The sequence below is a fragment of the Elgaria multicarinata genome, chromosome 5 (assembly GCF_023053635.1).
Source record: "Elgaria multicarinata webbii isolate HBS135686 ecotype San Diego chromosome 5, rElgMul1.1.pri, whole genome shotgun sequence".
Taxonomy (NCBI): domain Eukaryota; kingdom Metazoa; phylum Chordata; class Lepidosauria; order Squamata; family Anguidae; genus Elgaria; species Elgaria multicarinata.
In genome coordinates this window covers 57,907,675-57,926,220 of record NC_086175.1, presented here as the reverse complement: position 1 = coordinate 57,926,220, position 18,546 = coordinate 57,907,675, and the positions used below count along the sequence as shown (strand labels likewise).

The following is an 18,546-nucleotide window of genomic DNA, read 5'->3' as shown; positions in this document are numbered from 1 at the left end:
ATTCTGCTTTTTTTGCAAATCAAATAGCTAAGACCAATTTTTATGTAGTTTCCACAGGACATCTGAGGTGCAGCAGTAACAGGGCCTATAATATTTGGCTTTTAAATCTCTGAAGAAGACAGCACGTTTATAGTATAATTAGTGGAAATAAGTAGTAAATAATATAGATGGCATGGTTGGAAAAACAAAGTTTTCATTATGTTTAAGGATAAGGTAGAACAGTTTCTTAGTTCCATGAAACGTAATACAACTTAAATCAAATATGGAAGAAAAAAGAATTATTTACTAGCAGAAACAATGTGGGTGCAACCTGTCCACAAACCACTTTACAATTAGGTATTTTAAAGCCCCATTAATTTTAGTGTGGGAGAACTTAACAAACCATTATGGGAAGGGCCGCTGCTCAGCAGCAGAACACATGCTTTGCATGCAGAAGGGCCCAAATTCAATCCTTGGCATCTCCAGGTATGACTAGGAAAAATTCCTGCCTGAAGCCCCAGAGAGACGCAGCTAATCAGTGTCGCCAATACCAAGCTAACTATGCTTGCGTTCCTAACTATGCATGCATTCAACTCTGCCATTTAAATGAATGAAACATAGAAATGCTTAACTTTGGCTGTAATGTACCATACACATTTGGAATTTACATAATTTATGAAAAACATATACATCAAGCAGAAAGAAAACTTCTTCTTGCTCACAGAAAATTTATTTATTTATTTATTTACAATATTTATAGACCGCTTCCCATTCAAAATTTCAGAACGGTGTACAAGATAAAATGAAATAAAAACAATAAAACACTTGAAAATAGATTTTAAAAGAAGCAAAATGAAAAGTGAACTGTGGTTGGTCCTTAAGGAAAGGCTTGCTAGAACTATGGTGTTTTCAGAAGGCGCTGAAAGGAATACAAAGTTGGTGCCTGCCTGACCTCCAGACGCAGGGAATTCCATGGGAGGGTGGGGCTACCATGCTGAAGGCTCTTTCCCTGATGGACTCCATTTGGAAGATGGGTCTATGTGGAACCACCAGGAGCGTGCCCTCGGATGACCTCAGTGACTGGGCAGGTTGGTAGGGGAGAAGGCGCTCTCTCAGGTATCCTGGTCCCAAGTTGTTTAGGACTTTGTAATGTACAAGAACCTTAAATCGGGCCCAGTAGCTAATAGACAGCCAGTGCAGTTCCCTCAGCAGAGGAGTTACATGCTGGAAAGGGGCAGCTCCAGACAATGTTCTCTTTTTAGTATACACATATTACATAGTATTGAAGCACAAAAGGAGAATAAAAGCAGGCAAGGTTTCATCACTGCTCTGGCTTATTATTACAATGCCGTCTGTGGAATAGGGGCACCTACTTTGTGATTAACTTGTGTTGCTTAAGCTGTTTTTCTCAACTGCATTTTTCTTTGGCAAAATTTTCTGCAAAGAAGAGCCTATTATTGTACTAAGGGTTAGTTACATTAGAGCAAACATGGAGAACCTATGGCCCTCCAGATATTGGACCTACATGTGGCAAATGGTCAGGGAAAATGGGGAGTATAGGCCAACAACTTCTAGTTCCCCATCCTTGCATGGAAACTAAAGGGTTATGCCAAAGGCTTTGTGGGGGAAAAGTGGGTTTGGGGGAGAGACTTGAAGAAAGGATGAGAGATGGAATCATGCAGATATCTCAAAAGCAAGGAGAAAGGGTGGAGTTTGAAATAGCAAGAAACCTTTGGATGTCTGAGGGTTATGGAGCTGGAAGAGCAAAGATCATGTGATATAAGAGTACATTGCTAAAGGGCCATGGGGCGGGTCTTTGAAGGAAAGAATGAAGAATTGTGCTGGATCCAGAAGTGGACAGAAAGCCAATGTAAGGATTTTAGGAGGGTCTGGTTGCATACAGTGATGTGAAGGGTGAATGGTTTTTATGATAGAGTTCTGGATGTGTTGTTGAGCTGTGACAACCAACTACAAGGGAGGAAAGGATGTACTAGTTAAGGTGAAAGCATGAGTCAGAGTTTTTGCCAAGGGCTACATTTTTTAATGTAGACTTCGTGCTTTGAGATTATTGTCATAAGTTATGATTTAACAATGGCTTACAGGTTGGACTTGTCTCTCCCCCAACAACTCAGAATACCTGACTTGTACAGGTATTGGGCATTCCTGGATTGTTTAGCTCCACATGGTTGCATCAGGAGTATTCTAGTGGTGAGAACCAGCATGCTCACTCACTCCTGCTTTGTTTACAACTCTGGGTTGTTGTAAAATCTTGGGTTGTTGTGTGTTTTTTAAAAATCCTTGGTTGTTGTGATATGAAAACTGAGTTTGAAATTATTATTATTATTATTATTATTATTATTATTATTATTATAACACCATCAATGTACATGGTGCTGTACAGAGTAAAACAGTAAATAGCAAGACCCTGCCGCATAGGCTTACATTCTAATAAAATCATAATAAAACAATAAGGAGGGGAAGAGAATGCAAACAGGCACAGGGTAGGGTAAACAGGCACTGGGTAGGGTAAAACTAACAGTATAAAGTCAGAACAAAATCAAGTTTTAAAACCTTTAGGAAAAAGAAAAGTTTTTAGCTGAGCTTTAAAAGCTGCGGTTGAACTTGTAGTTCTCAAATGTTCTGGAAGAGCGTTCAGACAAAGTGGAAATATCTGACAGGCAATTGGATATGTAGGATTAGATTGACAGGGAAAGTTCTAAAGTAGAGGAAAGTGAGTATCTTCAGTGTATAGGTAATTCTAAAATTTGATGAGGTCACCCAGAAACAGTGTGTGTAGAGACAAGAAAGCAGAGAACCAAGAACAGATCCCCAATAGATCCCACAGATCAATCAGAGATTAATGTGACAATGGAATGAATTTATGAGTGAACACATGCAAAATTGGCAGAGACCGGAAATAGACTTATCTATCCACCCTAGCTAATAATAGGGCTGTTAGCTTTGAGATCCCTTCTGCACAGCATTTTGTACAGAAGCACAGAAGGAGCTGACACATGGGCAGCTGAAGCATGTTGACTCAGATGTAAGTCCTACTGTAACTGTGCATAAGATTGAAGACTTTGTTAAGGTGTCACAGGCCTTCTAATTCAAAGGCGCAAAGAACATCATATTTAAGGTTCTATCTATTCTTGAACTATTGGAAGAAAAATATTTGCTCGGCTACAAACAGATGTCATATAGATGTGAGAAACAAGATGTAGCAATAGGATTATGTTTAGTGTTTGCTTCATTATATTTTTATGATTTGTTTGTTCAGGCCTAATTAAGTTGGTATCTTTGGAAATGATACATCAGTGGAGCAGATCACATAGATTTCTTGAACTATTGGAAGAAAAATATTTGCTTGGCTATAAACAGATGTCATATAGATGTGAGAAACAAGATGTAGCAATAGGGTTATGTTTGGCGTTTGCTTAATTATATTTTTATGATTTGTTTGTTCAGGCCTAATTAAGTTGGTATCTTTGGAAATGATACATCAGTGGAGCAGATCAGATAGATTTTGTGAAACACTTTCAGTGTAATAATGGGACAAAACCATCCATGACTTTATTATGGCTGAGGGTTCTGAGCTGGCTTACATTACTAAGACCCAAGGAGCTTTTTTAGGGTGACCATATGGAAAGGAGGACAGGGCTCCTGTATTTTTAACAGTTGTCTAGAAATGGGAATTTCAGCAGGTGTCATTTGTATGCATGCAGCACCTGGTGAAATGCCCTATTCATCACAACAGTTAAAGCTTCAGGAGCCCTGACCTCTTGACTAGATACAAATGACACCTGCTGAAATTCCCTTTTCTAGACAACTGTAAAAGATATAGGAGCCCTGTTTCTCCTTTCCATATGTTCACCCAAAGTTTTTCTGTATCAGCTGTGCTTATCCAGTTTCTTGGCATAGCACCTACAGGGAGTTGTTGCTAATTTTGAATGTTTGTACCTTGTGATGGACACTGAGGACAGATTGGGGATTCTGTTAATGTGCTGACCACTCCATTATTTAATGGTCTCCCTATCTACGACGATGGAGGTGGTTTCAGACATTATTATGAATACTGCAACATTCAGAGACCTCAACACACATACCAAACTATCTTGTTAGAGCAGATGAGTGCTTCATGGCCAGCCAAAATGTCATTGGCCTGATGCATGCTTCTGGTCACATTCTGGGTTTAGTGCTCTCTGATGGGTGGGAGGATGATGATATGGTTGTGAAAGATGATTTTGCCACTCTTTTGTCATGGTCAGATAATTTCCAGCTGAGCTTTAGACTGATCTGTTCTTACCCTTGGAAGGGATGATAGATCTATGGAATTGGATGGATCCAGGGAGCCCTTGGGGAGTTTCTCCTTGGTGTGGCTGGCACTGCTGTTGTATCTTTAGTCACTCTGTGAGCCATGGGTGGGCATAGTTCAGAAAAGTAAATTATAAATATTGAAAATGTATGAACAAAATATAGAAATGACTTGGACTGTAGAGATGATCACCCTGTGAGTGGCCTCTTCTACTATGTAAAGCCTGGTTGGCTCTTGAAAGCTGATGGCAATGAATCAGAGAATTTAGGGTGACTAAATAGGCAGGAAAGTGGCTAAAATTCAAGTGGTGAAAAACTCAATGTGAATATGACTGAACACAATTAAGAATTCATTAGTGAACATTCTCTGTGGCAGTAATGACAGTGAGGAAACAGTCTCTGCTGCTATTGCATCCCTGGAATACAATCCAGTGAAGCTTTTCTAAGTGGTAAATGGAACTCTCCATTGTGCTATGGGACATGTTTGATAGACATTTTGATGATAAAATTGCTCATATCTAGCTTCATTTGGATACATCTAGTCCCAGTGGTGCAGCTAGGTTTTTTTTTAAAAAAATGTTTGTATGCCAGGGACATTCAAGTTTATGTACAATGTCTTGAGGCTTCAAAAGAAGCACATTTGTCTTCATATTTGCTATAAATCTATATGATGTATTGCTGGAGATCTAGTAAAGACTTCAAAAATGCCATTTCATTACTGTATGGGAGGTAGTAATTTACCTCAATGTGATGTGGGTTGCTTTTCGTGCCTCCTGGAAAAAACTACAGAAAAAAATTAGGGCAACATTTTATAAAGACGTTGCTTCTTTTTCTGTTAGATCAGTGCCAGTTTTCACAGTGACATAACACTTTCCAGTGTGTGTATCTTGCCCATTACTTTCTTGTGCCAACCTTTAAAAATAATAATAGGAGTTTTACTATTTTTGTATGTCATTCTGGAAACATATGTAGATCCACACTCTAATAACCACAGAAAGTAATGAGAAGAACAGGCAAGGACCCCTGTACTGCAATGCCAATTTTTGGATGAGCCCCTGTGGTTTTTGTTCGTGTATTCACTCAGATTTAAATAGGGGACAGCTGTTAAAACACACCATGCTTAATATTGCTGTCTTCTTCATGAAAGTAAATTAATGTTAAAAGCAGCAATACAAGTACTCAAGTGATTTAAAGAAACCCCTTCCTCAAAGGAACATCTGGAGACTATTCTGGAATATTTTAAAATTAAGTGCTATCCAAAGATTGTCCAAAGATGTTTAAAATCATATTACCCTGATCATACTACCTTTTTTATTTCATTTGGTATGCAGATTACAAGAACTCACACCCTCACTTAATTCAGAGACTAATTATGTATGAATGTCTTATGCTGGGTGGATATAACACAGGGAGGCTTTAACCCTGCTTCTATCTGGTTAGCCACTGATGGAAACAGAAGGCTGGATTAGATGGACCATGATCTAATCAAGTAGGAAAATTCTTACATTCTTAAACATAAATGAAATATTTCAAAGTAAAATAGCTGACTAAGGATGCAATCCTAGGTGTATTTAGACAGAAAAAAAGTCCTACTACTCCCAGCATTCCACAGCCAGCCCCGGACTTTTTTTTCTGTCTAAGAATGCATAGGATTGCACCCTGCGTGAATGATTAAATTGCGAGTTCCTCACACACATTAAACTTTGCTGATACACCATTCAACCACATTCAAACTTTCAGGCTTGGTAAAGTTGCTATTTCTTTATTTTATTAATTTGGAATATATTTGTTTCACCCCTCCACTCAATATGCAATAAAAATACAAACCTTAAAATACATAAAAATACAAAACCCTAAAACGTATTTTAAATTTGGGGAATAATGATTAAAACCAGAGAGCAGCTTGACTATTAAAAGCTTGGTGGAACAAGATCATCTTCACCAACCATCTAAACAATACAAAGGAGGAGGGTACCCTAAATGCCCTGAGGAGGATTCCACAACTAGGGTGCTGCTGCACAGCAGGCCCTGATACAAGAGGCCACCAACCTCACTTCTCTATGAGATGGGACATGCGACAGGGCCTCAAATGATGCTCACAAGGTTTGGGCAGGCTCTTGCAAGAGGAGGTGGACTTTCAGAGTACCTTCTCTTCAAGTAGCTCTGAGAAATTAAGACATCCAGGGCAATTATTTATCCCACCTTTATGCTGCTGTAGTGAACCTTGCTGTCTTTCTAGCATGAATCACTCAGGACCTGGAGTATTCTGCTATACCTGCTGAACGCCTGTGTTCAGCTATTTGGCCATCTAGATTCTAGCTAGTAGTGTATAGCACCTCTCAAGGTTTTGAGACAGAGAAGTTTTTCATGGCACCTGTTATCTGATCCTTTACACCAGGGGTGGGAAACATCCAGGAGTCTGGGGGCTGCATTGTTCCCCCTGAACTTCCCTGGGGGCTGCACTGTATACCCACTGCTGCCAAAATGGCTGCTGAATTTCTTGCAGTGGCAAGAATTCTGCAAGCAGAATCGTGTTTCTGGAAGTATGATTCTGCTTGCAAACAAGGGTGTGCTCCGCATGTGCCTTGTTTCCTTGCGGCAGCAGTGAATTAGGTAGGGGTCTAAGTAGTAGGGGCAGGGTCCCACAAAGACAGCCATGGGGGATGCATTTTGCCTATCCCTGATTTAAACTGAAAATGCTAGGGACTGAATGTGGGAGCTCCGGCATGCAAGGCACCTGTTTCACCAATAAGTAATAACTCCTCCCTTAAGTTTAAAATAAAATAGCATTGTTAACAGATAATTTAATAAGTCTCTCTCTCTCTCTCTCTCTCTCTCTCTCTCTCTCTCTCTCTCTCTCTCTCTCTCTTTTCTTTTCACACACATACAGAGACACACAAGAGCAGAGTTTGTTTGGACCCAAAGATACTAGTCAGGATCCAATGAATTACTTTAAGAAGACTTTTAAAAGAATTTGATGTGCCTATAGGATGATAAAACTTTTTTTTCATTGACAATAACTCCCCCTGCCATACCAATTCATATCCCAAACTCGTTTGGAAAGTCCCCTCAGTTTCAAAAGCAGGTTGTGATGTGCTATGAGAAGAGCTTGTTATTTTGGGGGAGTGAAGATCAAAAGTCTTTGGGGTGCATGGAACTAAAAATACGGGGTTCTTTGAAAAATTAATTTGGTGTCAAATATGTCAAGTTTTACATAAAGAAAACAAAATTATTTAGCTGAGCTCAAGTACCAAACTCTATAAATGTCACATTCTATTCCAAAAAAGCATAGTATGAAAAAGGTAGAACTGAATCATAAATATAACACCATTTAATAGAAGAAAACATTCCACTGCAATACTGAGTAACAAATTTTAATTGAATATTAAACTTTGTGCTACCAGTGTTTTTGGGGAGCAGCATAGAGATCAAGAGCTCTGGGCTTAACAAATTACACAAAGGAGTCATATAACTGGTTCTGACTTCCAGAAAATTGTGTGTAATGCTCTATGGTCTTAAGTGATTTTGTATCAGATTTGTGTGGTTTTTAAGTGGAAATATGATCTGCTTTTACATATAATATACTGTAGATCAGTCTATGCTACAATTCTCATCTCAGAGACAGAGAAATGCTCCTAGTACACAAATTAGCTTTGCTTATACAGCACTAACAGTGAACAAAAAGTAAACCTGGAGGATGCCAAAAATGTCAAAGAGATTAGTAGTATCTCCTAGTTTGGTGAATAAAATAAATTCCTACTTCCTACTCATTCCTTCTATGTACATAAAATGTCCAATAAGTGTAAATTTGCATAAGTTTCTTGATAGTTTAAATGATGTTGTTGCATAGGAAAAATACTGGGTTTTAGGTTTTTTTATTGCACTGACTGTATGCTTGAGAATACAAAATGTGTTATTACATTCGATTATTTTCAGTTGCAATCTATTAAAATGATCAACCTACTAGATAAATAAGCAGACTTCAAACTTTCCTTTTGGGGGACTTCTTTCCACCTCAACATCTGATGAAAAAACCCTGTTTTCTATCATTGTGACCCAGCACACTGCAGAAGATTTTCAGACATTTTCTAAGGCACATACTCAGCTCATAAGGTGGCTATGTGTCCTCTTTCACAGAGGACAGGCCTGTATTTGAAGGGCTGTCAGAGGGCTGTCCTCTATTTGAAGATGTGCGCTATTTGAAGGGCTGTCTTGTCCAGTTCCCATTTAAAGATAAAGAACCATCAAAACTGTTGGCCGTTGACAGTCAGCACCTGGACAGCACACTGAACAGGCAGGCATGAAGGTCACCTGGTCACACTCTCCACACCACAGTGAGATGTATTGTATTTCTATTTAAATTTTAATAATTATTTCTAAATTTGCATCTATACATTTAAATGAACACATGCAATTTTTATGCAAATCAGTGGCATCTTGTGTCCTGCTTTTGGTGATGAATTTCCTCTTTGGGGGCAATTCATAAGTAGTCAGCTATTCATCTGGGGATGGGACCGACAGGCCTATTGTCCTTCTCTGCTGCCCTACATAAACTGGCACACCCAGTATACTATTGCAACTGTATATGGCAGGTGAACATGATAATAAAGTGCAAGCTGTTTTTTAGCAGAGCGTGATCACTGTTACAGATCTTCTCCTTAAAAAACTAGTGATAAACTCTCAAGTAATCCGGAAACATACTTTGAAAAACAGTGAGATAAGTGAAGAAAAAGAAATCCTTCCCATTTAGGATTATTAATATTTATGGTGTGTAGTTGTTTTTAGATGTTTTCTTGTGTGTTCTAGGATGATTGCCTGTGGAATTTACCAAAGCTGTGCTGACAGATTATGGGAAATCTTACTAAAACGAAAGGTTTCTCTCTCTCTCCTTTTGCTTCATTTGTTTCTGGCTCCCTCTGGCAGAGGTAAGTTTTTATTTTCCACATTAATCCAAATGTTATCTCTGAAAATATGTCACTTTGTGTTAGATTGAAGGAAAAATAGTTTTAAGGTGCAATCCTATGTACATTTAGACAGAGAAAAATCCTACAACTGGCTGAGGAATGCTGAGAGATGAAAGACTTCATGTCTAAACATGAATAGGATTGCACTCTTAATGAATTATATTTTATGGAAGTCAGGTGCAACAGTTATATGTAATAATACATTCCAAATATTTTAAAAATAAATGCAATATTTATAATTTCTACAGCACTTTTGGAAGTAAGCTCTCCAACCCTGTAAAGTAAGCTAATTAGGGATCATGGCTTGCTCAGAATTATTTTTATTTATTTATTATAGTTTTATACTGCCCAATAGCTGAGGTTCTCTGGGCAGTGTGCGATTAAAACCATAAAATACAATAAGTATACAATAAATTTTAAAAATTAGGAATGCGATTAAAAATCAGATAAATTACAGTTCAGGGAAAGCCTGTGTGAAAAAGTATGTTTTCAGGAAGTGTTTGAAGGATATGTTACATTTTCTGTCTCCCGAACCACTTGAGGGAGGGTTTTCCACAGGCTGGGTGTTGCTACAGAGAAGGCGCTCTGCTGAGGTTCCTCATGGTGGCGTTCTGTTTGTTTAGGACTGGCCAGCAGGACCTCCCCTGAAGATCGTAACTGTCGTCTGGGTATATATAAGGGAAGGCGGTCTGCTAGGTATCCTGGTTCCAAGTTGATTAGGGCTTTTTGTAGGAGGATAACATAACCTTGTATGTGGCTCAGTAGCTAAACAGCAAGCCAGTGCAGTTCTTTTAACAAGTAACCCTGGTTCAAATAATAAGGGAAGCATAGTAAAATTACTTTTAGATTTTAAAATTTACTTTAAATTTAATCAAACTGTTCATGTTTTCAACACAAGTTCTAGAATGTTCTAGAATTTGGACTCTATTAATGAGTCCAAATTGGATGCCTGCATACAAAACTTAAATACTTGTACCTGCTTCTCCTGATGATTAAATCTTAGAGTTTGCAAATGATTTATGAATCTGGTATGAAGATAAGCAAGGTACAGCACCTTTGTCCTTTTCTATCTGATCTCCCTGGCCAGAATACAATGCACGATTCATCTGAATACCAGCTTTTTGTGTACCCAGCAGGGCTGTCCCAAGATACTTTCCTCTCTGAGTCTGAGCAACAAAGGTCATCCTAACCCAAGTCAATGTGCATAGTACCCAAGGCTAGCCAAGTTATTTTGGCATGTGAGTCCTCTCTCTGACAGTAAAAGTACAACAATGATAAATCAAATGACAATTTGCTGTCCTTTCATGACACTCAGAATCAGTGGCTTGAGGCAGTCACCTCACTCTGCCCAATGGTAGGAATGGCCATGGTATCCAGGTTCTTTTTGAAACTACAGTTCATCTCTGAATTGAAAGAGTGGTATAGATCTTGACCTCAGGGAGATATAGAACATATAACCCCAACATTTGTCCAAGTGTTTCTTTCTGGCAGAAGTGAGATGAAGGGCAGGTAGTGACTTTTCATTCCAGATTTACAAAATAACTTTTGCCCAGGCTCTTAAAATACATAAAACACCTTTGAATAGTAGTTTACTTATATAAGGAATATAACTAAGTACTTATGGTTTCCGGAAATGGTTCTAGTGCTGTTTTAACTATGAGTTTTGCACTCGATGAAATTTACATGCACTTGATTGTACTTGGAAGAACATAGTTTATCAGCCTAATCTTTTTATTTGCTTCAGTAGATTGCTATTTAGAATATTTCAAGTCGTTTCAAAGATCTGTGTATTGAGAGTGTGGATAGGGTTTAAGTTTGCCCCTGGATGTCATGAGTTTGGTATGAATTCAAGTGCACAAGGCTGTAGTCTGGATATGTTTGCCCATTTCCATTCTGACTGGAAGAATTGTGGACTTTTAAAATAAATCTAAAACAAATAAACCAGCAAAGGGGACAACAACAAAAAAGATGTTCTTTTTAAAAAGAGCATTTACCATTTCTTTAAGTTGAAAGCCTAATCCTCCAGAACCACAATTCCTAGAGTTCTTTGGCAGGGGATTACTTGCCACCACCATCAATATGATTGGTTTTGGGAGATTGAAGGTAGTTTTCTCCTTTTCATAATCCTCCCCCCCCCCCATCACTACCACCAAAAACTACAACTTCTACTCACTCAGACAACTTTACCTTAGCCACTTGTCGCCTGGGCCTGGCCTGCTGGTAGCTCAGTTTCTGATTCTCCTCTGGCTGCACCTTGTTCATGGCAGCTGCTTTCTTGTGGGCCTTCCTCTCCAAGCCAAGCTGGGCTCAGGGCTTCAGGGTAGGCTCAGGATGGGCCTGAGCGGAGCTGAGGAAAACGCACTGTTGCTGCTGAGCCTGCGTGAGTGAGGACAGCATGTGGACAGTGCTCCTCAGCAGGACACACCCCTTTCTTGTTGCCCCAGACTGGGCTCAGCAGCAGGAGGGAAGCCTAAGTGGGCCTCAGAAGGGTTATTAAAGCTTGAGCCTTGAAGTTTTTCACAGTTCAAAATTTTCTGCATTGTCTACACTGCTCAAGCTTCAGTGTTGTTGTTTTTTAAAAAGAGTAAATTCATTCTGGTAGATCTCTAGTTATAAACCTTACACTAGTGTATTCTTAGATAGATAGATTGATTCAGAGTTATTGAAATTGGGTTCTCATGTTACCTTTGTAGTATAGAACCTACAGAAACTCTGCTCCTTCCCATATCATTGGTGGAACTAAACATGAGAAAGCCCAGACCGCCTGGAGTGTAAGTCCTTTCCATGCCAGCATTAACCTATTTTGTGAGTGTTAATGTCTAGCACAGGTTTCTGCCCTATGTGGTACATTGCTTCTTACATTACTCTTGTAGCATGAAAAGGAATGACACTGCTTTGCTTCACCTGCCAACAAAGTAGCACAAAAACTCGGAAGGAGTGGTTAAGTGATTTAATACAGTTTTATTTGGTCACAAAGTTAAATAAAGACTGATACAGGAAACCAGAATATTGCTGCACAAGCTCGTCATGCTTATCTAAAATTATTTTAGAAGTTTGTTTTCTTTTTATAGCTCAGGATGGCTTCTTAGGACGATACAGAGCTGTGTTTAATACTTCGTGTAATGACGTCTGGACTTTGTCACCTGGAATTTCTGTGCCTGCACTTAGAAACTTTACAGTCTGCATTTATCTTAAACTGTACTATCCACAAAATTCTTGGACAGCATTTGTCTACAATAAAGAACTTGATACCAATCTGTCGACATCAGACCAATATGAACTTGGACTTAAAGGAGGACGTGACACATTGACAGTTTGGATCTTTGGCAAAGAAATAACCTGGACAGAAAAACTGGATGAGAACACCTGGCACCAAGTATGCATGAGTTGGAAAAGTGAACAGCAGGAAGTGAGTGTATATATAAATAACGAAGAAAAAAAATCTGAAAAAATACCTAAAACTGGACCACTTCTTGCAAATGGGCAACTTTTACTTGGATGCTCACAGGATCCTGGCACGTCTTCATCATCTCCAGATGGGATGGTTGGTGAACTGTACATGTTCAGAATGTGGGCTAATGGAGACATAAATCAGACTCAAAATTGCCAAGATGGCACCATTATACGCTGGAGGAGGGATAACTGGGTCTATAATAAGACAGCACGACCCAACAAATCTTTGCCGTGTGGTGAGTAATGTTGTGTCCTTATTTCTACTCATGGGAATACCTTGGCTTGACGATGATAAAAAATACAGCTCTAAAATGGTGTTAACTGTATTTATTGTTGCATTGACCACTCCTCCTTCCAATCTATTTTCCTAGAGGTTATTACCAGACCAATGACATGTCAGTGGCCTAGTTAGTGTATTTGCTTTATGATATTATACATGCATGCTGTAAACCCCAAACCTGTAGATTGCAGGTGCGAGTTGTACATACTTGGAAGCTTGCTAGTTAGAACAGATAAGACTCACTGTTCTTACCTGTTCTAGCTAGCCAATGGGTCTACTTCTAAGTAAATGCACTTGGTCTTGCTATCCGATTTCTGAATACTTAGGGAGCTATATTTTAAAATTATGTTCATTTTTGCAACATAAAAAAGAATAAATATTCAGCTGAGATCACTCTGGTGCCAAGAGAAGTCTAAGTAAACTATAAGCAATAATAGGGCTGTATGTTTAGGGGAGAGTAATAGAAAGTCATAAAGGAAGGACAAATTTCCATGCCAGGTACATGACTTTTGTAGATCCAGCCTTCATTCTTTCAAACTCCGCATCCACGAGGGCTAAACTATTTTTTAAAAGAAGAAATGATGAAATTACCAGAATTCTCTGTCAGTTCTCAGATTCTGTCAAATTCAATGCAGCCTTCCATATGCAGGCATGTGGAGTTAATCCAGGCTTACTTATAATAATAGAAAATATCATTGTAGCCTAACCAGAATGGCAACCGTTTTGCTTGCTATATTTGCAGAAAGCTTTGGGTTGCATAAGTAGGAAATCTGAACACTTTGCAGGTTGATCTGCGTCACTATGTGTATTTTACTCTCAAAGCATTCTTTTGTAGTTCTCATGAAAATTAATATAAACTTAAGAATGGATGGTATAGAGGCATGTCTATATATCAGCTCCCTGACATTCCAGATCTGGTGCATAACCAGAAGTGCATGTAAAGACCAGTACCACTGATTAAGGAAAGTTGGTATAAAATGTACTGCTCACTCCATTATCCCATTCAGCTGTGTAAATGGGTGTGGCACCACCACAGATCCTCCATATATGGAAACAGACTTTAGAGAAGTTGGAAACTGTTATAATTGTTTGAAGACCTGATAGAGGAGATTAGTAAGATTAGTAAGAATACATTGCAGTATTCTTAGTTATGTCTAGGGCAGCTATCTGGAAATACAACTAAAAATAAAACTTATCCAGCAAACAGGTTCAACATCCATATATGATTCTCACCAACCAAATGGAAATGACTTCACTAGACACAAAGTATCATTAAGCCCCAAACAAATTGTACCCCTATTTGTGCAGTGCACAATGTCCATTCAGGCTGAGGTCAAACTGCATGTTACCTTTAATACATAGCATGCAGTTATGTCTGTTCTTTTTTTTTCATATTCAAAGGTAAGTGGGACTCTAGCATGGGGATAAGGGGATTTTTAACCCTTTGCTCCCCCACTGTGGTCCCAATCTTGCTCACAGAGGGGGGGTCAGTGACTTCAATGTGAATAGGAAAAAACTTGCCACTGAAATGAATAGAATTATATTGTTGTTGTTGTTGTTGTTATTTCTTACCCACCTCTCCATTTTGATTGAGGCAGGGAACAACAGTAAATATAAAATACATAAAACTGAATTAAGAACATAATATACATTGTTAAAACATCCTAAAACGTTCTAAAAACATCCTAAAATCCCCCTGGATAGGCATGCCGGAAGAGATCAGTCTTGATAGCTTTCTTAAATGCTAATAGATTGTCAAGTTGATGAGTCTCCTCCTGCAGGCCATTCCACAGTCTGTGAGCAGCGGAAGAGAAGGTCCTCTGGGTAATACCCGTCAGCCTAACTTTGACTGACTGAAGTAGATTCTTCCCAGAGGACCTGAGTGTGTGGGGTGGATTGTACTGGAGAAGGTGATCCTGCAGGTAGCCTGGACCCAAATCATGTAGGGCTTTAAAGGTGATAACCAGCGCTTTATACTTCGCCCAGAAACTAATTGGCAACCAGTGAAGAGATTTAAAACTGGTGTGATGTGGTCACCCCTAGGTGTACCAGTGACCAGCCTGACTACCATATTTTGAACTAGTTGAAGTTTCCGGACTAGGCACAAAAGTAACCCTATGTAGAGCACATTGCAGAAGTCGAGCCTCGAAGTTACTAGCATGTTTACTACCATCTTTAGGACTTCTGACTCTAGGAAGGGGCGCAGCTGCATATCAGCCGAAGCTGATAGTAGGCACTCCTGGCTGCCGCAAGGGCCGCATATATTTGGGCTGTCATCTGGAGTGATGGATCTAGAAGCTTTTTGTCCTAAGCAAATTATAGGCGAGGTCCCTGAACTTCTATTGTTGTTGTGCCTTTCAGGGCGCATTGCTCTCACAAGGCATCTTACAATATTACAAAACATAAACATGCTATTACACATGCAGCAGCTGTGAATTGTTTTTTTAAGGTGCAAATTAAGACTGGAAAATATTTGTCTTCAGTTTTGTTTGTTTGTTTGTTTTAAAAAGCCAATGATGTTGACACCATGTGTCATATACTGAGGATATAGGAATATATGAATGCATATATTGATATATCCTATTCAATACTAGAAGGAACTGCATTTGGTTATACTATCATGTGTGGTCAGAACAGTGGACAGAGGTCTGGGAAATAGGTAGCAGCATCTTTGGTTTTCTGAAACTCTTCTGAATGTAGAAAGTAGGGAAGCAGCAGGCAGCATTACATGTGAGTTGTCTATGGGGGCAGTAGGAAATGTCAGGGGTAACAGGAAGTGGCAACTGCAGTACTCTGAACCTGCTTAGTGGGTACATTCAGATCTACAGTTGGTTGTTTTGGTGTTTAGGAGGTGGTTTTTTGTGTGTGTGCATTTTGAGTTGATTTGGGACACCAATAGGAATCTTTGTCATCTATCTACAGTAGTGTGAAAAAGAAAGTACACCCTCTTGGAATTGTATGATTTTTACATATCAGGACATAATAACAATCATCTGTTCCTTAGCAGGTCTAAAAATAAGGTAAATACAACCTCAGATGAACAACAACACATGACATATTACACCGTGTCATGATTTATTTAACAGAAATAAAGCCAAAATGGAGAAGCCATGTGTGAAAAAGTAAGTACACCTTATGATTCAATAGCTTGTAGAACCACCTTTAGCAGCAATAACTTGAAGTAATTGTTTTCTGTATGACTTTATCAGTCTCTCACATCGTTGCGGAGGAATTTTGGCCCACTCTTCTTTATAACGTTGCTTCAGTTCATTGAGGTTTGAGGGCATTTGTTTATGCACAGCTCTCGTAAGGTCCCGTCACAGCATTTCAATCGGGTTGAGGTCTGGACTTTGACTGGGCCATTGCAACACCTTGATTCTTTCTTTTTCAGCCATTCTGTTGTAGATTTGCTGGTGTGCTTGGGATCATTGTCCTGTTGCATGACCCAATTTCGGCCAAGCTTTAGCTGTCGGACAGATGGCCTCACATTTGACTCTAGAATACTTTGGTATACAGAGGAGTTCATGGTCCACTCAATGACTGCAAAGTTCCCAGGACCTGTGGCTGCAAAACAAGCCCAAATCATGTGCTTGACAGTTGATATGAGGTGTTTGTGCTGATATGCTGTGTTTGGTTTTCGCCAAACGTGGCGCTGTGCATTATGGCCAAACATCTCCATTTTGGTCTCGTCTGTCCAAAGGACATTGTTCCAGAAGTCTTGTGGTATGTTCAGATGCAACTTTGCAAACCTAAGCTGCGCTGCCACGTTCTTTTTAGAGAGAAGAGGCTTTCTCCTGGCAACCCTTCCAAACAAACCATACTTGTTCAGTCTTTTTCTAATTGTACTGTCATGAACTTTAACATTTAACATGCTCACTGAGGCCTGTAGAGTCTGAGATGTAACTCTTGGTTTTTTTGCAATTTCTCTGAGCATTGCACGGTCTGACCTTGGGCTGATTTTGCTGGGACGTCCTCTCCTGGAAAGATTGGCAACAGTCTTGAATGTTTTCCACTTTTGAATCATCTTTCTCACTGTAGAATGATGGACTTTAAATTGTTTGGAAATGGCCTTATAACCCTTCCCAGATTGATGGGCAGCAGCAATTGCTTCTCTAAGATCATTGCTGATGTCTTTCCTCCTTGGCATTGTGTTAACACACACCTGGATGCTCCAGACCAGCAAACTGAGAAAACTTTGGCTTTTATAGAGGTGGTCATACTTGCTGATGATCAATTAATCACAGGCATTTGATTAGCAGCACCTGTCTGCTATTTAGCATCTTAATTCCTATGGAAGCAGTAAAGGTGTACTTACTTTTTCACACATGGCTTCTCCATTTTGGCTTTATTTCTGTTAAATAAATCATGACACGGTGTAATATGTCATGTGTTGTTGTTCATCTGAGGTTGTATTTACCTTATTTTTAGACCTGCTAAGGAACAGATGATTGTTATTATGTCCTGATATGTAAAATCATACAATTCCAAGAGGGTTCACTTTCTTTTTCACACCACTGTATGTACAAAACTTTATCTTAGAAAAAAGACAAGTAAGGGAAGATATGATAGAGCTGTGCAAAATTATGCATGGTGTGGAGAATGTGAATAGGGAGACATTTTCTTCCTCTCTTACAATACTAGAACCTGGCGTCACTCCATGACACTGTTTGGTGGGAGATTCAGGACAGAGAAAAGAAAGTACTTCTTCACACAGCACATAGTTAGACTATGGAATTCACTACCACAAGATGTGGTGATGGCTACCAATTTGGATAAATTCCTGGAGAAGAAAGCTATCAATGGTTACTAGTCCTTATGGCTAAGTGCTACTTCCAGTATCAGAGGCAGTAAGCCTGTATCCACCAGTTGCTGGGGAACATGGGAGGGAGGGTTCTGTTGCACTCATGTCTTGCTTGTGGGTCTCCTGTCGACAGCTGGTTGGCCACTGTGTGAACATTTTGGACTAAATAGACTCCTGGTCCGATCGAGCAGGGCTCTTATGGTAAATAATTATTGTTCTTGTTTTATCTAGATGGTTAACAAGCACACAAAACACTGCAAGTGCTCTGCCCTATTTCCTTCCCTCACCACCACCCTGAATTTAGAAATTCAGAAAGTTTTATATATTTCAAAAGGACGACTAACCATGGGAAAAATGTTGCAACTCTAGAAATCACGCTTGCTGATTCACATACCTACTTCTTTGTTAAACTAAAGAAAGAGCTCAAATAATATGACCATTTTCCTTTTTTCCTCCCTCTTTTGTTTTTGGGTAATGGAATTGCTGTTTAAACACCACTCTGCTAGAGATCATGATGTAATCTGAGGCACCTCGCCCTCTTGTCTGTGATACATGCAAATGGCTCTTGTTTCAGTTATTGTCCATCCATGTACACTCAAGACCGCTATGCTAGAAAAGGTATATGGAGCTCTTGTTTGTTTGAGTATTCACCAGACATTTTGCAAACAGATCAGTTTTGACCATTTTCTGGTCGAAGCAACACAAAAAGTGAGAGGTGAGAGGAGGGAGGCTGCTTTAATTCTGCTCACATTCTCTTC

At 39.3% G+C, this 18,546-nt stretch overlaps 1 protein-coding gene across 1 annotated transcript in view; it reads left to right on the top strand.

Moving 5' to 3' along the window:
* Positions 1–6,774: 6,774 nt before the first annotated feature.
* Positions 6,775–18,546, top strand: part of ADGRG2 (adhesion G protein-coupled receptor G2) — a 45,732-nt gene continuing 33,960 nt past the window's right edge. The window contains exons 1-3 of the mRNA XM_063127685.1: positions 6,775–6,833; positions 9,097–9,215; positions 12,326–12,943. Of these exons, the coding sequence (XP_062983755.1) occupies positions 6,775–6,833; positions 9,097–9,215; positions 12,326–12,943 (796 nt within the window). The remainder of the gene's footprint in view (positions 6,834–9,096; positions 9,216–12,325; positions 12,944–18,546) is intronic.